The sequence below is a fragment of the Mustela lutreola genome, chromosome X (genome assembly GCF_030435805.1).
Source record: "Mustela lutreola isolate mMusLut2 chromosome X, mMusLut2.pri, whole genome shotgun sequence".
Lineage (NCBI taxonomy): Eukaryota > Metazoa > Chordata > Mammalia > Carnivora > Mustelidae > Mustela > Mustela lutreola.
The window spans coordinates 28,093,590-28,115,792 of record NC_081308.1 but is presented as its reverse complement, the minus strand read 5'-3'; the positions used below and the strand labels follow the sequence as shown (position 1 = coordinate 28,115,792).

General features: G+C 33.7%; 1 protein-coding gene across 7 annotated transcripts in view; it reads left to right on the top strand.

Annotated features, from left to right (window-relative positions):
• DMD (dystrophin) overlaps positions 1–22,203 on the top strand; it is a 2,248,143-nt gene that overhangs the window by 838,550 nt on the left and 1,387,390 nt on the right. For all 7 annotated transcript variants that reach the window (XM_059157899.1, XM_059157902.1, XM_059157904.1 and 4 more), the window contains exons 20-21: positions 9,495–9,736; positions 14,156–14,336. In XM_059157899.1, the coding sequence (XP_059013882.1) occupies positions 9,495–9,736; positions 14,156–14,336 (423 nt within the window). The remainder of the gene's footprint in view (positions 1–9,494; positions 9,737–14,155; positions 14,337–22,203) is intronic.

The window sequence follows — 22,203 nt, the reverse complement described above, 5'->3', positions numbered from 1 at the left end:
TGCTGCAGGAACCTGCTGGGTTTGAAGACCCCAAATGGGGCCGTGTGCCAGAGATAGAAATGCTCAGTCACAGGCCAGGTGAGCATGGAGTGTGGCCAGAGACCAGAGATACAGGAGTGATTGCTTTTCTCCAAGGGTGCATTAAGGAATGAGACCTCGAGTTCTCAGCTCCTCTGGGCTGGCCATTTTCATTCTTGTCCAGCAAAGCTGTACAGAAAGCGTTCAGGGAACAAGGTCTATGGAGCAAACTCAGGCAGATTACTCAGCCTGGCCCCTGGCAAGGACAGTGCAATTCTTCCTTGGGAAAGACATTTGAGAATCACTGTGCCAGCACCCTGCCCACCAGAAGATCAGCAAGAACATCCAGCCAAGACCAAGTTTACCAATCAATGAGAAATGCAAAACTCCAAAACTAGGGGAATACAGCACATGGAATGCATGGCTTTCCCCCACCCCAAGATTCTTTAGTCTAACAAAATTGAATTTTTTGAAATTTTCTTTATTTTTTTCAATTTTTTCCTATTTTCTATTTCAACCAACATCTTATCAATACCGTTTTTTAAAAAATCTTTGTTAATTTTCATTTTTACATTCATATTCTATCCTTTCATTGTATTTAACCTTATTTTTTTTGTATAAAGATAAATACGTTTTTCTTTCTCTAAAATTTTGGGATATTGTTTCTTCTAACAGACCAAAATATACCCTAAATCTAGTATATGGCTTTTTTTCTAGTCTCCTGCCTAATCACAATCTCTCCCCCTTTTTAAATTTTTTTTCTTTCTTTTTTCAACCAACTTCTTATCAATTCCTCTTTTATAGTCTTTTATATTTTTCATCTTTCTAGTCATATTCCATCCCCTCATTATATTACCCTTATTTTTGTATATACATATATATATATATATATATATATATACACACACACATATGGGAGCAGCCAACTACATAAACCAATTAATAACAAAATGAAAGAAACACATCAACAATAATACAATAATAGTAGGGGACTTTAATACTCCCCTCACTGAAATGGACAGATCATTTAAGCAAAAGATGAACAAGGAAATAAAGGCTTTAAAAGACACACTGGACTAGATGGACATCACAAATATATTCAGAAGACGGTATGGTACTGACACAAAATTAGACAGCTAGGTCAATGGAACAGAATAGAGAGCCCAGAAATGGACTCTCAACTCCATGGTCAACTAATCTTTGACAATGCAGGAAAGAATGTCCAATGGAAAAGACAGTCTCCACAACAAATGGTGTTGGGAAAATTGGACAGCCACATGCAGAAAAATGAAACGACCATTTCCTTATACCACACAAAAGAATAGACTCAAAATGGATGAAAGACCTCAGTGTGAGACAGGAATCAAACAAAATCCTTGAGAAGAACACAGGAAGAAACCTCTTTAACCTGAGATGTAGCAACTTCTTCCTAGAAACATTGCCAAAGATAAGGGAAACAAGGGCAAAAATGAACTATTGGGTCTTCATCAAGATCAAAAAACTTTGCACTATAATGGAAACAGTCACCAAAACTAAAAGAGACCTGACAGAATGGGAGAGGCTTTTCACAAATGACATATCAGATAAAGGGCTAGTATCCAACATATATAAAGAACTTATCAAACTCAACACCCAAAGGACAAATAATGCAATCAAGAAATGGGCAGAAGACATGAACAGACATTTCTGCAAAGAAGACATCTAGATGGCCAACAGACACATGAAAGAGTGTTCCACATCATTCAGCATCAGGGAAATACAAATCAAAACCACAATGAGATACCTTCTCACACCAGTCAGAATGGGTAAAATTAACCAGTCAGGAAATGACAGGTGTTGGCGAGGATGTGAAGGAAGGGGAACCCTCCTACACTGTTGGTGGGAAAGGAAGCTGTGCAGCCACGCTGGTAAACAGTATGGAGGTTCCTCAAAAAGTTGAAAATGAAGCTACCCTATGACCCAGCAATTACACTACTGGGTATTTACCCTAAAGATACAAATGTAGTGATCCAAAGGGGCACGTGCACTGGAATGTTTATAGCAGCAATGTCCACAGTAGCCAAACCATGGAAAGAGCCTATAAGTCCATCAGTAGGTGAATGGATAAAGAAGGTGGTGTGTGTGTGTGTGTGTGTGTGTGTGTGTGTGTATACACACAATGGAGTATTATGCAGCCATCAAAAATGAAATCTTGCCATTTGCAATGATATGGATGGAACTAGAGACTATTATGCTAAGCAAAATAAGTCAATTAGAGAAAGAAATTATATGATCTTACTGATATGAGGAATTTGAGAAACAAGATGAATGATCTTGGGGAAAGGAAGGAAAAATGAAACAAGATGACACCAGAGAGGAGACACATCTTGAGATTCTTAATCTCAGGAAACAAAATGAAGGTTGTTTGGGAGGGAGGGGAGAGATGGGGTGGCTGGATGATGGACATTGGGGAGGGTTGTGCTATGATGAGTGCTGTGAATTGTGTAAGACTGATGAATCACAGACTGTACTCCTGAAGCAAAAAATACATTATATATTAATTTTTTAAAAAGAAAGAAACACATAAAACAAAACCTATTAGTCTCAAAGGTAGTTTGTTAAAGGAAATGAAGAAAGGTGCTGAGGAAAAGGAGTGACCTAAAATTCTTAAGAGTACAGAGATTACCATCATGCCAATGTAGAAGTGACTCTGCCTTGATGTTCCAGAATTTTGTTAAAAATCATTCTTCTGTCTTGAAAACAGTCTTTCTCATAACGTGTGTTCAGTTTTGCAGGCTCACTAGATGTTAGGATCAATTTAAAGCAATTTAAAGATGATTTTCATTTCTCTATACTTTATCAAATGCAAAGCTTACCTGAAAAATATTAAAGTACAGTAAACATTAAATATATTGTCAACTTTAATATTATTTTGTGAGTTTTGTAGTAGAATGGTTGATATTTGCAAAATATGCACAGAATCAGTAAAAGACTCATATTAATTTATTTGGAACGTTTTTTACAACCAAAAAAGAAGGTGCGTCAGTTACTTGCATACTTTAAAGTTTAACACAAACATTTCCCTTGTAGATGTCCCAGTTCTAATGTAAGCATGTAAGTTATCTTCATGATTATAGTAGGCTAAATAAAGGGACTACAGTGCTAACAGCATGTTAGTTTAAGAATCATGTTTGTTAGTTTTTAATTGAATTTTGGTATAATGAACTGATTTATCTATTCCTTAACTGTATCTTTTTTTAACAAACAAGAAGTTTGTAATTCCTGTCAACATCATTTGACTGGATAAGTATGGGAATAGTTTGATAAGAGTGGTGGATGGTGGAGAGACATTCTTATTAGAGAAATTTTTCACAAATATATCTTTTATGAAGCTTATTGTTACTATATAAGATGGGAATAAGAACTTTAGTCTCAAGAAATTGTTGGCTTTCTATAATTTTAATGAGAGTAAGTGGGATACTACATTGGGTACCTAGTGATGTAATTTTGTTTCCTATAGCTATGTTATGCTGAGAAGGGGAATTTCCCAATCTGCACTTATTTCCTTTTTTCTTTTTAAAAATACAACATAACCCAAGTGTAAAAAAAAAAAAAATACAACATAACCTTCTCTAAGGTTTGTTTTTATAGTTTTTCATTTAAACACAAAAATGGTTAATTAAAATTTTAGAAAATTTTACAACAAAGTATGGTAAATGATCTGACTACCATATTGGTACTATTGATTATTCATTAAAGAATCCTAATTTACTAAGATTTTATGTCAGACTGTTTTTATTTGATCTTCTTACTTTAAAGTGAAAGCTTTTCAGTGTGTGAGTATGGGATTTTAAGACAATCTAGAATATTTTTTTGTATTTAATCATTTGCTTTTTTTCTCTATTTAGACTTCATTCTTTTCTAAAAAGATTTTATTTACTTATTTGACAGAGAGAGAGACAGCTAGAGAGGGAACATGAGTAGGGGGATTGGGAGAGGGAGAAGCAGGCTTCCCAGTGAGCAGGGAGCCTAATGCAGGGCTTGATCCCAGGATTCCGGGATCATGACCTGAGCTGAAGTCAGACACTTATCGACTGAGCCACCTGGTACCCCTAGACTTTATTCTTAAATTTGTTTGTAAAATAATGTTCTTGCATCTATATGTAGTCTCCTTATCAGTCGGGTATTTTTAAAAAAAGCCTGGTTTAGATAAACTGTTTTCCTTTATTAATATTAAAATTACCAAAAGAGTAGTTGTATCAAACATTTATTTGGAAACATATATAAGCATAGTTTATTTTCCCCTTCTTTAGGCTATAAAATTGTTTCACCACAATTTCCAGAGGCAATGGTATAATATAATTATCTAATAGTGTTAGTGATGTTTTCTACATTAAACTGTGCTTCCCTTTCATTTTCTAATTATAGTTTCCTGTATGTTAATTAAGAGTCTGAAGACAATCACATTAAGGAAATGTTTAAATAAAACTAGTAATTATTAGTATATTAGACTAGAAGAATAACTCAAAACCATTATCCCTTGATTGTTAGATTATAGTGTTTAAGGTGATACTTTATAGTAAGTCTGCTAAGGACTGTAATTAAATAGAACAGACTGATAACACAAACAAGGACTCCTCTTATCTATAATATTAATTGTGTAACTGCATTTTTAGTGTTTTGCTTTATATAGCTCATTAAGTATTTCACATGAGTGATGCCTTTTGAGTTTGGGCAACCAAATTTTGTCAGATTGTTAAAGACAGGGATTATAGTCAGTTTGGCTCACCTCAAAGCCAAACCTTTCATCTTCTCTTCACATCACTGTGAAGGATTTTTAATGGCAGTAACTCTTCTAATTATATATTTTAATGGAAAGACATTTTGCAGCTAGTCTGTATGTGAGTGGGGCATATAAATAATACTATTTGCAGTATTTCAGCCCCTCCATTGTAAATGAGTAGCTTTCCCCATAGTTGGACTCATTTCCTCTTCTCTTACGGTTTCCTCAGTTCTGGGCAGTTGTATTTATGTCTCTTATTTCTCCATGTGACACTTGGGGATAATGGTCTACACAGAGTTCACATGCCATAAATGTTAATTGACAGACACATCATTCTTTGACTCCAGTCTCCAAACGAAAAAACTTTGTGCGTGTGTGTGTGTGTGTGCGCGCATGTGTGTGTATGTGTGTGTGTGAGAGAGAGAGAGAGAGGGAGAGGGAGAGATGGGGAGAGTGAGAAGGAGAAAGTCATAGTGGTCACTGTTGTTGGAGAAAATTTATCACAAAAACAAATACGAATAGGAATCTGGCCCTTACTCTCATAATTCAGTGATGTTTAAGAATAGAAAAAAAAGTTTTGGGGCGCCTGGGTGGCTCAGTGGGTTAAGCCTCTGCCTTCGGCTCAGGTCATGATCTCAGGGTCCTGGGATCAAGCCCCGCATCGGGCTCTCTGCTCAGCAGGGAGCCTGCTTCCTCCTCTCTCTCTGCCTGCCTCTCTGCCTACATGTGATCTGTCTGTCAAATAAATAAACAAAATCTTTAAAAAAAAAAAAAAGCTTAAAAAAAAGCTATTTTAGTAAATTTATGTATTCACTAGGGGTATAAATTTTACATAAACCTATTAACTTTTAAAAGCTATTATTTAAAAAATTATTTTAAAAAAGCAATTGTATAAAAATTAGTGTGGTTGAAGAAACCTCTAGAATTTAGTCTACAATACTCAGGCCTTATTTTCATGGACTTAGTAAATTTCTATTACATTCAAGGCTGTTATATTCATGCCATATGGGCTTGTAAAGACCCTCACCTAATATGCAATAAAAATTGGAGACTATTTATTAAAACTTCATTTTGAGTTTTCATTCTAAACACAGGTTTTGCATGATTCTACTCTGGCTTCATGGCTAACGATGAATATACTTAATGAGGAATACTTCACTTTAAGTGGCAGTTCTGAAGTACTTGCATGGAAGGTGGTGCACAATTAAAATTATTCTAACAGTCTGTTATGCACTGTACACAAGTAATAAAATTAATGGATGCACTTGAAGTAATGATCCATTTCCTCTGGGTGCAATATATTTATTCATAGACTATTTCAGGGGTTGTTTAGAATACGAGATGTGAATGGATTATGATCCCTTATCCCTGAGATTCTAATGTGCTACTACAAAATGGCTTCCATAAGTATTGTTCATAATGCCTGGTGAGTTAGTGTTTGTATTCTTAAGTAGCTAACAAAAAAATTAGAAAAACAGATGCTCAAATAATTGATACTTTAAAATTTGCAGATACCCTTAAAAAGGGTCATAAAATTTAAAATTTTCAGTTGGTTTAAGGAACATGTAATTTTATGAAATACACATAAAATAGTTACATAAAATAGTAAAATTACTCCTGCTTCAGTATTCATTTGGGAAACAGTATCCTTATTTATTCTGCTAGTTTTAAGAGACTTTGTCCTAATAGATAGCTAATTCATGAATCTGAAGTATTGGCATTTATAATTTTAGTTTAAGAGATATACATGTAGTAATGTGCCATGTACCAGGGCTTTTGATCCTTCCCCCAAGTATTTTAAAGCAAACTTGAAGCAAGAGAGACTGTATGCATCCTTGTGTTTGGCTTTTTGTGTCTCTGGGTATTGCTACCCTAATGTTCATATTTGTATGAAGTAAGCTATTGATTTAGTGTTGCGTGAGTTCACAAGTACACTGAACTTATTCCTTACCTATTCTAAGCTGAGAACTCTATCAGATACTGCCTGCCAGTGAAGACCTTTTTCTCAGAGTGGTTTTGAGTTTAGAAGGACAGGTCTTCCTCCTCTTGTTGAGCAGGAAGTATATTCACATGAAACAATACAATATTTACATGTAAATCCTTCATAATAAGATATCTGATTGTCTGTGGTCAACATCTTATCTTTGCCAGTGACATGTGGAAGTTTCTGTTTTTAATTTTTGGCATAGTTGCCCTTTATCATTTTAATTGTAAATGAGAATGGATGTATGGCCAAATATTTGAAGCTTTGCTAATATACTCATGAATTTATCACCGGTTGATATGATTTCTTTTAAAAATGTCTCCACACTTTCTATATCCCATATTAGTGCCATATCTTATAAAATTAGCACTAACTTTAAAAATATTAATCATTGATTTTTTTTTTATAAATGCCCCCTTTCTGTCGTTAAAAAGACCACCCCTGACCAATTTCAAGATTTGAAATTTCTGATCTCTCTTTTCTTTTTGTTGGCTACATATTATTTGATGTAACATTGATATTTATTATTTGTCTGACATATATCAGATTTTATGTAACTGCTTCACACATGTTAACTCAGAACCCTCATAGGTATCCTATGAGACCAATTCTATTTTAGCCTCATTTCATGGATGAGAAAAAGGAGATCCAGTGGGATCGAATAATTGAGCCTCATTTACCCATTTAGTAAAGGAAATGAAATTTGAACTCAGTTCTGCCTAATACTAGAGCTCTTACTGTGAATTTCTGTAGCTTTCTGTTCCCCTTCACCTTTTATCCCAATAGGGAGATCCTTCTTATACCTATTATTGTATTTTAATCACCCTTATTTAGTTATAAAAATCAGTATGTTAATAAGTAGATAGTATTATAGATTTCATAGTGGATTTGTACAAAATTTGCTTTTCTCATTTATTTTAATTCCCTTTGCAGTGATGTTAGCATCTGGACACTTTTTGGCCTGACATATTGAGCTGATAGTTTTGGAGAATTATCAACAAGGATACATTAAATTCTATCCCTAGATTTTAATAGATACCACAGGACCAATTGGTAGTTCATTATAGTTTTATTTGTATTTTCTTATTAGATTAGCATGTATTATTCACATGAAAAATTACTTTATGGTTTTATTTTTTCATTTGAGAAGGGTGGCTCTTTATATGATTGACTTATGTCAGGGACAGTGAGCTCATTTCCCTTATATTTCCTTATAATTTAGAGAAATGTTAAACAATACTCAATGCAGTATCCGTTCATTAGTACCTTTAAATTACTTTAGCATCTCTGACCTGCCCAAACTGGAATTGGACCACCATGGTCTTCCTTCTTCTAAGTGCTTATTCAAGTTTAACATATGCTGGGAATATTTCCTCTAAACATCTGATCATTTGTGTCCATGGCACATTTGAATAACTATATAACAACATTTCTCCCTTCAAATATTCAAATAATGTTTCAAAAATATAAGAAAGTTATCAATGCTATTATAGCTGTATTTTAAGATGGATATACAATTTAATATTTTTATATAATATAATTAAGAAAGTTACTATGTAATTTCATACATGTGTGTATGTGTGTGTAAGAACACCTAAGTTTGGCCAAGTAACTATAGAGAGTATTTTATCACACAACATTACCTGATGTTGTCACTGTTTCTTGGTATGTATAGGATAATATATAGTTGGAGTGGCATTAGTAATCACATAGCACATTATGGTAAACTTAAATAGATTGAATAATATTAAAAGACACCAAACACCTAACACATAGTAGATTCTCCAGAAAGCTAAGTAATAATGATGTGCTTATGTTTCCATTTTACCTTTGATAGATTTTTTTTCTGCTTTAGTTTTGTTATAAATGATTTTAAAATTATCAGATAAACTTCCATATTTGTAAATGATATGTAATATGAACATATTTTTTTCATTTTAGAAAGGTTATTTTTAGTGCTTATTTCACTTCTTTTGTTTTTATTTTTTTAAACTTTTTTTTTAAGATTTTATTTATTTATTTGACAGACAGAGATCACAAATAGGCAGAGAGGCAGGCAGAGAGAGAGAGAGAGAGTGGAGGAAGCAGGTTCCCTGCTGAGCAGAGTCCGATGTGGGGCTTGATCCCATGACCTGGGATCATGACCCGAGCCAAAGGCAGAGGCTTTAACCCACTGAGCCACCCAGGCGCCCATCACTTCTTTGGACCCATGGAAAATTGCACTGCCTTTCTATAGCAGAAGTAGAGAATTACTGCATTTTGATAAAAACTCCTTTCTTTTTTTTTTATTAAAATCCAAATAATAACATTTCAGCTAATTCCCAAACTGTTTTAAAAACACAGAGGTTAGTGTTTCAATGTACATTTCAATATCATACATGATATTTAACAATTATTTGGAATCCTCCAAAAGATTTTTTGGTCCATGATCAATCTTCCAATTCCCTTCAGAGATTTGACCCTCTTTGTTTTGATTTAAATATATTCTACTCTTGTACACCTTATGTGTCCTCATTTATTATTTTATTACATGCATACTCTTGATAAGATGCATCTAATAATTTACAATCAGTAATCAAAAATTCTGTTGGTACTTCTATTTCTTTATCAGTAAATGATTTGTTCAAAATCCTTCATGAGATGAGTACTTTTAAACTTGAGACACATGGGTTTTCAGATGTCTTGCAGTCTGTGGCTTCAGTGGATATATTTTAAAAATCTTCTTTCTAGAGGGTGTTAATGCTGACAGCATCAAACAAGCCTCAGAACAACTGAACAGCCGGTGGATAGAGTTCTGCCAATTGCTAAGCGAGAGACTTAACTGGCTGGAGTATCAGAACAACATCATCACTTTCTATAATCAGCTACAACAATTGGAGCAGATGACAACTACTGCTGAAAACTGGTTGAAAACCCAGCCCACCACCACAACAGAGCCAACAGTAATTAAAAGCCAGTTAAAAATGTGTAAGGTAAGATTCTTTCCTCCTTTTTGGATCATGATCAAAAGGAATTTCTTGGCAATTTCCAGAAGAATAGCAAATTATTTAATTAAAAAAACCCCTTTGAAGGGTGTAAACACAATAAAGGTCAAAATGTAAGTGAAGAAAATGAGTTCAAATAGATAATGTATGATGACTGGATCCTAAAAAAGTAGATTTAGAGTACTTACACATGGCTAATTGATTTTGTCTGTTTGCAGAATGGTGAAGCAGTTTGGGAGTATGGAAACTACACATATCCTATGAGAAATGGCCAGTAATTTGGAGCTCATTTTTATGGCAGCTCATGTGCTAAAAACAAAACTCATTCATATGTTAAAAAAGTGGAATCTACACAAACACAAGCAGTCAATGTACTGTATAATTGGATATATGAGGAAAATCTTTAAAATTGACAGTTCACTCAAATTAGGATAATTTGAGGAAGGTTTCCTTACCAAAATATTTTATCAGTGTGCTTGGAATATAGAGGAACCATAAGGCATAGTACAGTAACCCTGCATCAGAGCTGTAACTTCTGAGGCCCAAAAGGATTAGAGATAGAGAAGTTACAGAAACCCAGGAGTGAATGGGGCACCCATTGTAAAGACAGCCTTAAGAACCAGCCCCACATGCTATCACAGGAATGGATCCAGAAAAATCAATATGCTATTTTACTTTCCTCCCTGCCTCTAAAACCTGAATCTGGACAGGGATCCCCATTGGCTAAACTTAATCATTAGACACAATACAAAGAGCCCTAGTTTATAAGTGTCATTCTCCTGAGTTCTAGAAGTGGGCAGTGCATCCAGAGGGCCAAACAAGGTATAACTGACACCAAGGAACCTGAGAAAGAGATTAAAAGAGTGTGTTTACAAATGTAAGAAAACCAGAGTTACACAATAATGAAGATCACTTGAACTTTTTGTATGGTTACTATGAGCTGAATGCTTTTCATGGAAAGTGAGAAATTGGTTAAACGAAATGGTTTCTAGGATGAACCTCAATGACAGACTGAGATGGCTACGTTTAATCTAAGAAGCAGGGAATCGAGGTTAATATGCATACTTTGAAAAGAATGGTTTAGATAATGGGAGATTGAAGATGGAGAGGTGACAAGGTTGCTTTGGAGGTGGTATTAATCCCAGGAAGGGATGGGAAATTCAAAGATACTTTGAAGAGAAAAGCAGTTAAAGGACTGGAAGATTTTTTTTTTTTTTATCTCATATTGGTTCTGCAGATTTACTAGGAAATGACTAAACTCAGGAAATACATTTTTAGATAAAGAATATAGGACAGAAAGACATTGAGTTTTTTAATGCAAATATGCAAATCAAGGGAATTTCTATACTTAAAGACACATTTTGCTGTTAATAGAATTGGTGACTTTTGTTTTTCCTATGAATCCATGGAATACTCCACCTACATTATTTCTTGTAACAAAATTTGATGATCTTACCTTAACCTGTTTGTTGAAATTCAGGTATAAAAATTAACCATAAAATCTAAAAAATACATTCACCCATAGAATAAATAGTCAATATCCCTAGTGTTGCTGAGAGTGATACTAAGTGTATTAACTTGGTTCAACTGCCTGACAGATACCACAGGGTAATTGGTGGCTTAAACACAACCACTTCCAAAGAGCTGAAGGAAGGCCAATGTGAATACTGGACAGAAAGGGTGAGGGGTGGGAATAAGATAAAAGAGTCCAAAAGACAGGCATATAAGAGACAAAGCAAGGACTCTTGGGACCTGGAGTATTTTGGTCTTTATCTGAGGAACAAATGGAGATCATTGGTGGTTAACAAATCTTAAATATTCTCTCGAGGTTGAGGAAGTCATCCTGAGTGAAATTATCTCATTTTTCTGCATTCAGTCAGAAGATTCCAAATTTTGATGACATAATTCCATTCTTCTTCATCACACCTTACTCTTTTTCTCTGCACCTTTGGTTGCTATTAACTTGATGAGTCACCTGGGGTAAAATATTTAGCAGGATGAGCTCAGACTCATTCACACAAAAGCTAACATATTATTTTGCTATGATTAATGCTAGGTAAATAAATTATTCTATCTTGTTTATCAGTGCATTCTGTTATTTGGAGATTTTTTTTTAAGATTAGACAGTAGTGTTAGCTCCAAATATAATGCTTGCCAGAACTGGTTCTTCTTATGGGGGTTAGAGAACTCTTTGGGAATTGGAAGAAATCCACGGACTCTTTTCCAAGAAAAATGAAAAAGTTTTTCCATCAGATAAACACAAAATTTGAAGGATAAACAGACTCAGGGAAAATGCCTTACTCAGGAGAACTAACCACATTAAGGCCCTTTTTGTGGAAATAATGAGTAATTGCTAACATCTTTTAAATGTTAAATATTTCAAGTCAAAATGATCTCTCCTAAGACTTACTCTCAGAACGTTAAGGTCCGAATTGAACATTTGCCCAAATGTTTTATTAGTTTCCAAGTCCCCTTTGTTTTACAGAACACACTTTACTATACTGCAGGTTCCTTCGATAGCCCCCTAAACAGGAAGAATGACGGCCCTCCATCTGGCCAAATGTAAATCAGGTTCTTAAATGTTTCACAGCAGATGTCAATGCTACCATTTGTAAGCCTAGTGTACAAAGTGCATGTCTTAATTCTATAATCAAAAACATGGAGTATTACCCTTTAGCTCTTGTCTTATCCTTCACATGTTGATATGCACCTACCTTCTAGCTCTTGACTGAGAGGCTTTATATTAGAATGGGAGATAGGGTCTTCCCCCTATTTATATACATGGCTTTCATTTTCACCTACCAAAATAATTTGGTTATCAGAGGTTAACCTACCTGAATCATTCCTTATGTTATAACCACATAGCAACATTCCTCTGCAAGTTATCTTTTATCTCCTAAAATTGTTAACAAAATGACAGTGCCCAGCAGGTAGTCCTGCTCCTATGAAAGAACCTTGGGATATATTTATCTTACTAAATCCTAACACAAAACTTACTCTCTCTAAAACAGTATGCATGCATCCAAAAACTAACTTGTTCTTTTTTTTTTCTTTTTTTTCTTTTTCTTTTCACTTTGATTCCCGGAAACTCAGATTTACATTTAGTTCGTAATGACTGTAATTCTTTGCATTTTCCCCTAATTGGCTTGTTATCTTGTTATCTGATTTTAAAATTTCAATTGTCCTTTTTTTTTTTTTTTCATTTTAAATGATAAATAATCCTGAAGTACTTTTTTCTGAAGGTAGCAGGCTATGTGTGAATCGTTAAGTAAGCAGCCATGGTAAAAATGCTTAAATAAAGAGCATTTGGACATTCTGTTTGAATTCCAATTATATGTGTAGCAGAGACATATGAATCGCAGCTTCACTGGAAACAAAAGAGAATGAAAACATTCTCATTTGAACAGCAGTGTTCCAAAGAAATATAATGCAAACCATGAATTTGAGCCACATCTGTAGTTTTAAATGTTCTAGAAACAATACTAAAAGAGGAAAGAGAAACAGGTAAATGAATTTCAGTAATGCATGTTATTTAAAATGGTAAATTGAAAATATTATCATATCAAGATTCAATCAGTATTTAGAACTATGAGTTAATATTTGTATATTTTAATACTAAGTCTTCAAAATTCAGTGTATGTTTTATAATGACAGCACATCTGAATTTGGACTGGCCACATTTTAGGTTTTCAGTAGCCACATATGACTAGTAACTACTATACTGCACAGCAGTGGGTCCATATGATTTTATCATCCAAACTAGAGTACTCTTTGAGAGTGCAAGGAGGTATTATTAATAGTTACACCAGGACAAGCAAAGCAGAACAAACTCCACCCTAACTGAAACAGTGGTAATTGCTTGTTCAGTCAGGAGAAGTAATGTGACCATATAAAAGATAGATAATTACAGATATAAATAAATATGTGCATGTTTACATAAGTATTACATAGCTTATGTAATCTATGAAATATAAGTATATGAAGATAAATTTGTAATGTAGGCATGTTTGTAGATAGATATACTTTATATCCTTCACAAGTGAATTTAAAGAAAAATATTGTTCATTAAACAAGCTTAGAATTTGGAGCAAAGGCACAGTATTTTGAGATAAGAGGGGTACAGAGGAACATTCGGGTCTGACTGATTGAGAGGATATAAGGTCATTCATAGCATTTTTCAAGTGCACATTCACACCCGTTAATACTAGAAATGATGTGATTTTGAAATTTAAAGACAGCTCTATATGATGGTATTTGTTGAATGAAGAGCCAACCTATATTTAAATTTTTTTGATAAGGGCAATAAGCTAAGTTTGCATCCCTGCCTTCTAACACCTTTCTTTGCAAAAATGAAATCTATGCAAAATAAAAGTTTTCTTTGTTTTAATACTCTAAATTACGGTACAGGATGAAGTCCACCAGCTGTCAGCTCTTCAGCCTCAAATCGAACGATTAAAAATTCAAAGCACAGGCCTGAAAGAGAAGGGACAAGGGCCAATGTTCCTGGATGCAGACTTTGTGGCCTTTACAAATCATTTTAACCAAGTCTTTGCTGATGTGCAGGCAAGAGAAAAAGAGCTCCAAACAAGTAAGTAAAAATACTTGAGATGGCTAACTTGATATTTTCCAAATTCAGTATTTGTTGGAAAAAGAGAAAATACTCACACGAAAGAGTCATTTCTACCAAAGGAATGCACCATCCCTACATTCTGTAGTACGAAAGAATGAGATACTATTGTTGGAAAAAATATGTGTTATATTTTCATTTCTCCCCCTCACCTCCCATAATAATTTCATGACTTTGAGAAACAAATAAAATATGTGTTTTATACAAGCATTAACATCTCCTTGGTGGGTTGCAAATCTAACAATCAAAGATTTTGATCACTAGAGGAAATAAAAGAGCAGTTGAAGCCCTCTTAGTAGGTTTTCGTTAAATCCTCTTTGCTTTATGTACAAGGATATTTAGCAAGGCTTCTCCCTAATACTTCTATCCAGTTTATATGAAGATTGTTATAGCTGTAACATACATGTAGCAACTGAAATTCAGCAAAGGGCAAATTATTCCCTGGGCTGCATTTCACTATTGGATCACTGTCATTATGCAGTATCCTCTTTTTCTTATTTAATAGTAAAATATAACCTAGAAGTGGAGCAGTTACACAAATGGGTACCATTTGACCGGTGAAATTTTCCCAAACTGTCTCTTTTGTTTCTCACCAGTTTGCTCTTAGAATATTAATAATATCTGGTCCAAAATAGTCCAACTCATCAGCTTAATTACTAAGACAAAAATTCCTTTGACAGATAGGTTTATGAACATTTTCAAACATTAGTACATGAGTTTTTGGTTCACCATCTGTATGTAGATATGTACATACAGAAAATTATAGAGTAAAATTGGATTTTAAGGCATTAAGATCAAAATATTTTTTAATGTCTTCCCTAAATTTGTTATGAGAAGCACAAGAACATGTATTTGTTTTCTATCAGAATTTTAATTAGTTGTAAAACATGTTTTTGGACTACTTCTTTTTGTAAATATCCAAATAATTTACCAAATAGTAATTTTCTAAAATGAGTGTAGTGATATACATGAAACTGTCCCTGTTTTACCTGTTTTTAAACTTTGTTTTCTTGGTGAGGTCATGGAATGAACTGAGTAAAGCAAAAGATAAGTGCTTATTTATTTTTTTTTCCTTTTACTTTAAAGCCATTTTTGATGAAAGGTTTATTTTCCTGGTAGGACATCAGGTAATGCAACTTCACAGTGATGTCAGCTCCCTCTAGTGGATTTCAGTATACTTGTGGCTGAGTGTCTAAAAAATCAATTGGGGAAAAGATTGTGATTGTCCTAAATTTTCAAACATTGACCTATTTAACAATAATGCATTTCTCTTATCATAAAATCTGTAAACCTCCCCTAAAGTCAAATACACGTTAGTGGTTATATTGTAACTTCTGGGAAAAGCAGCTTATTCACTAGAAAATTATTTTAATTTATCCATACCTATTAATTATATTAAAGTTCAACACTTTTTCTGTTTATTTAAAAACTGTTCAGAATGTTGATGTCTGTTGACAGCTGAGCTTTGATTATTATGCTACAGTATAAATATATAATAATATATACTTTCTATCTATACAGCCATCAGTCTGCCCATCTATATTATCATGTCTTCTCTTTTATCTTTTATACATATGATGATTATTCATAAAACTGCCAAACATTTTTACTCCATTTATTTATAAATAAATCGTTCTCCTTATACTTTATTTACCAAAACATCTTTATCAGTTTTACTCTTTTGGAAAACTTGTCTTGATAATTAATAATTATTAGTTTAAAATGGATTATATATATGAATTATATATTATATAATTTATATGTCCATGTATGACTTATATGTTATATATGCACATAATATAAAATTATATGTATATGACTATATACAGTTCAATCAAAATTGAATTATATAATTTATTTTAATATATTTATATATTATAAATTTATATATATGTAACTTAATATATTATGCATTGATATATAAATATTGTATACTTGTATATAAAAGGCAAATAAAAAATTCACCATATCAAGTCATATTATAGTTCAGTTTGTTAATCATTATTTCCAAAGAATTTTTACATATATATGCTTTACCTGCAAACTGGCACAGGGGAGTAAATCTGATTTCTTATATTACTCCACAGTACTTTCAGCATATTCAGTATTCAGCAAATAAGAGCTAACACAAAGGGTGGTAATCCATTCTGACTTTAAACTTCTTTCCTTTTTTTTCTTTCTAGTGTTCTCAGAATGAAACAAAAACTTGACTTTTTAAATGTATTTTGAGTAGTGAAAATTGGTCTAAGGAATTGCTGCTTGGTACCTGGCAGAGATGATATGAAAAAATAGTATTGAAAGATAAAATGTATTCTATATTCATAGTGATTTTTAGTCTATAAATAAAATGCCTTTCATATGATTTATCTTTATTAGTCCTCACAGAGCAACCCTTTAAGAATGTTTTATTATTGCAGTGTCCCGAGTGACCTCGTGGACCTTGAATAACTGAGAGGATGAATATTAGATTGTATGAGAACTAGCAAGTATACATGGATGTTCGTAGTGACATGAGTCATGGTAACCAAAAAGTGGAACCAACTCAAATGCCCATCAGCTGATGAGTAAAGAAAGAAAACAGGCTTCTCTATACAATGAAATATCATTCAATGATATCACAGACATGTACCCCTGAAACAAATAATACACTATATGTTACTTTTAAAAAGTATAATGAAGCAACAATACTTGCTACATTGTGAATGGACCTTGAAAAGATGCTAAAGAGAGAAGCCAGCTGCAAAAGGCCATATTTTATATAATTCCATTTATAGGAAATGGTTGTAATTGACACACCTAGAGGGACAGAATGTAGATTAATGTAGATTAATCTTCTGCCCAGGGCTAGAAGATTGAGAGAGTACAATTATCTCCCAAAAGAGTTGCCAGGAACCTTTCCTAGAAACTGCAAACTAGAAGGACTATGCTCTAATTTACATGAGTGTAGAAAAAAATAGCACATGGCTTATTACAGGTGATTTCTTTTTTTTTTTTAATATATTTTTTTATTTTTTATAAACATGCATTTTTATCCCCAGGGGTACAGGTCTGTGAATCACCAGGTTTACACACTTCACAGCACTCACCAAAGCACATACCCTCCCCAATGTCCATAATCCCACCCCCTTCTCCCCAACCCCCTCCCCCCGGCAACCCTCAGTTTGTTTTGTGAGATTAAGAGTCACTTATGGTTTGTCTCCCTCCCAATCCCATCTTCCTTCATTTTTTCTTCTCGTACCCACTTATTTTAATGAGGAAAGTTTTAAAAGTACTTTCTACCTGTAAATATGAAAACAAAATTTGTGCTATAGTTCACATTTATTTCAATTGGAAGTATATGTCATGTCAGGAAAATAATTCCCTCTCCCCCCAGGCACCCACCTTTCTATTCTCTGCTTCTAGGAGTTTGGCTCCATTAGGTACCTCGTAGAGTGGAATCATGTGATATTTATCCTCTGTAACTGGTTTATTTCATTTAGCATAACGCATTCCAAGTTCTTCCCTATTGTTGTATATGGCAGGGCTTTCCTATTTTTTTTTAAGGTTGAATGATATTCCGTTGTGTGCATACACCACATCTTCTTTATCCATTTACCCCTTTATACACATTTAGTTTCTTTCCATATCTTGGCTATTGAGAATAATGCTGCAATGAATGTGAGACTATAGATATCTCTTCAAGATCCTGATTTCAGTTCTTTTGGAGTCCCTAGATATGGCATTGCTGGATTTATATGGTAGTTCTAATTTGTAATTTTTAAAGGAACCTTTATACTGTTTCCTCTAGCAGCTACACCATTTTATATTTCTACAAATGGTGGAGGGTTCCAATTTTTCCACATACGCAGCAGTTACTTGTTATCTTTTGTTACTTTTGATAACAGCCACCCCAGCAAGTGTAGGATGATCTCTCATTGTGGTTTTGATATGCGTATTTCTCATAATTAGTGATATTTAACATCTTTTCATCTATCTGTTTTCATTTGTATATCATTATAATATATCATCATTTTATTCGTATGTAATCATTGGAGAATGTCTGTTTAAACCTTTTGCCCATTTTTTAGTCAGATTATTTTTTTCCTGTTAAGTTGTGGGAGTTCCTTAGATATTTTAGATAGTAACCTCTATTCATTTACCTGGCTTGCAATTATTTTCTCCCATTCTGTAGACTGCTGTTTTATTCTGTTAATTGTTTCCTTCACTGTAGACAAATGTTTTGGTTTCACATGGTCCCATTTGTTTACTTTTATGTTAAATCCAAGCAGTCTTAAGAAGCATTCTCCCTGTGTTTCATTCTAGGAGTTTTATGGCTGCAATTTTTCAGTTAAGGCTTTAATCTGTTTTGAGTTTACTTTTATATGTGGTGTAAGATAAGGGCAGCCTGCCTAACCCTAGATTTCTTTTTAAAGTTTTTATTTATTTACTACACAGAGAGAGAGAGATCAGAGCAGAGGAAGAGGGAGAAGCAGACCTCCTACTGAGCAGAGGGCCTGCCTTTGGGCGCCATCCCAGGACCCTGGGATCATGGCCTGAACAGAAGGCAGATGCCCTACTGACTGAACCATCCTGGTGCTCCAGTAGCTGAAATTTCTAAAAGAATTTGAGTTGAGGAAATTCAGTAATCTGATACATAATTTTGAAAGCCTTAGTTAGTATGTTAGCCTCTAGCTGGTTTGTGACAAACAAGTAGAAGGGTCTGAGTGGAAGCTGGGAGATGGGAAATTATTGCTATGTATATAGGCCTAACCTTAGACTAGATTTGTGATAAGGAATATAAAAGAAAGTGGAGACAGCCCTTGAAGAGGTGATGATCTAAAGAGGTGTGTGGTAAGAGACACTTTTACAAAATGACAGGGAACGATTTGGGCTTCCTGTAGGGTTAATTCACGAAAATTTTAGGGCAACCAGCAGAAAATGTTCTCTATGGCCATAATTTCAAACACAGTGGTTAGTACCTGCTAAGATGCTGATCTAATGTGAAGATATTGAGACAAGGAAGGAAACAAAGTTTGTCTTGATCTAACTATTCTAGTAGTCCCAGGTCAGAAAATTTATCTAGTGTACTTTTATATTTAGGTAAGGAATTTTTTTTTATTCTAAGAAACCATCTATGTTGCTTTTCTCTGTAACTCCAGAAAAAAAATTAAGAGAAACTGTTTGTAAATGGACTTTTTATTCTGTTTTCTTCATTGATGCCATCAACATCAAGCATAACAGACATGTTTATTTAAGCTAGCTCTGTGATTTATACCATGAGGTACAAGAATTGCTCCTTGACCTTGAGAATCTTGGGAAATAGGCTAAATGCCAAGTACAGAATAAAAGATAAAAAAAAAATTTTAATATTTAGTAAGACTTTTGAAGATAGGATTACTGAATTAATAGGGCCAATTTTAGAAATAATATGGAAAGGGGGAAGGGCAGTAACCCCCCCAAACTTATGCTATATTGTAATAAATAGTTGAATAGTGTAGTAGCTGACACTTACATAAACTTAGGTAGAAATTTGTGAGGAAAAACATGGAGGATGAATCAATTATTCAAGCAGAGAATATTAGGGCATTGCTCGTGAAAAAGACCCAGATTTCAATTGATTCATTGGATACATGGCCTTTTAAAAAATTTTACGGTGATCTTGGATAAAATTCTCATAAACCCATCTATTTTGCTCATATCAGAGCACTGAAGGCCTTTGTGGGAATGGAGCTTGAGCAGCAGGGACTTGTAAAGAAGGAGCTGCATAAGCACAAAGGCTTGAATAAAGTGATATATTTTGGGTGGAGGATTTATGATGATGAAAAGGTGGGCTGAGAAGTTGATTGACTTCTAACCACAAAGGTCCTTGAGTGTCAAGCTAAAGTGTTAATTTCTGTGTTGGCATTGGAAATTAAATCTCCATACTCAGAATTCCTTACCTTTTTCAGGTGTTTTAAGGACAATTTCTAGTATGTTCATCTTCATATATTCTAGGTCCTTGGGTCCTTTCTTCCTTCTGGACATCTTCTGCCAGTGTTAATATTGTAAAGAAATACTTGTTCTATGCCATGGTTGATGCCCTTTAATAAGGTTTGGAGTTGCAGAAAAAGATCTTTGTTGATTACACTGTTTTTTTTTTTTTTTTATCATCCTATTAACTATGAGGGATAGAGAAAAGTTGGAATCTGCTTGGTATGGAGTTAGAAAGAAGGATAGCTTCAATATGAGAAATTCCCAAAATAGATTTATCAAAGAAGTAGGAATATACTGTTAGTTAAGTTTCTACATACACACACACACATACACACACACACACACACACACTTCATTTTTTAAGCCACCACTAATTTCTACTTATAAATAATGAGAAATTAAAGTTAGATACAACTTCATATTCACAGCAGATGTTTCAGTGTTTTAAAATGCTGTCACTATTTACAGACTACTAACATATATGCTCTCTTTCTTTCCTCAAATGGATTATTTCCTACAGTTTCTATGTAAGCTCATCCACTATAAATAGAATGTGAACCATATACATAATTTAAACTTTTCTGGTAACTGTATTAAACAAGAAAAATGAAAGTAATTTAATTGTATATTTTATGTAAATAAGTGCATCCACATAATATTGTCTTAACAAAGAATCAAAATTAAATACTATAGGAGTTCTTTTATGTTATTTTTATACCAAGCCTTCAAAATCTGGTGTGTATTTACATGTGCAACATCTCAGTTCATACTGAGTTCAATATTCCTTCTCTCTACTCCACCGCTTGCGTGACAGTTAAGTACCTTTATTTTTCCTGAGTGGCTTTAATTTTGGGGAGAGAGAGAGAGAGAGAGAGAGTTGTGATTTTTCAAAAACAAAGTGCCAAAAATAACATAGTTATGTATAACAAAACACTAGGAATCCTTCACTAGTATTCTTAGGTATGTCTGATTTAAATGAGATAAACTCTGTGGCTTAGAATCACTTTTCAGCTACTAGGAGGTGAATCATGTTAGCTAATGAATACTTTTTTACATTTAGAAGGAACCTATATGAGTAAAGGTATCCTTGGCCTCAATTGTATATTGTAAACAAAAAAGTCATACATTTTATTTGCAGTCCAGACTTACCCTCTAAGTCCTGGGTCCTTATGCCCAGCTACTGCCTTGCCTTTCCAGTTAAATATCTCAAGGTATTACAAACCCAGTGAATCCAATGCAGGGAGTCTGTTCTCTTAATTATTGCATCCTTAAAATATATCTCAGAGGTTGAAATTGATAATAAATAGTTTGAAATAATAAATGATATATAATATATTAAATATATACATGTATTTCTCTAATTTGTATGTATGGGTACACAAATAGAGAAATATAAGCATTTTTTTTGACATAGTGGTGGTCATATTTCCATAGACACAAACTAAAATTCCTGTTCAGGATATAATAAAAATTGTTATTATATCAATTGTTCTGTTCCAAAGTGATACAGTTGTAGACATGATTTTGTTGTTTTTCAAAAGAATTCCAGAAGAAAACCAAAATGTGTGTGTGTGTGTGTGTGTGTGTATACACTATGAGATTCAATGCATACATTTTCTTTAATATTTGTTAATTTTTGCCCAACTAATACCTTGTAAATTTGCCAATGAATTGCATTAGGAAAAATTGAACTAAAGAAAGTCTACCTTAGTAGTCTAGAAACCACGAAGTGAGAAAGGAGATGAGGAATAACCAAAGTCAATTTAAGCTACTCAGTGTTTAGAAATTCCCATGGGGATTAGAAAGATTCAGTAGGTGGGATAAGAAGAATGTCTAAATTCTCCTCTTGTTCACATTCTGAGCTTCACCAAATATT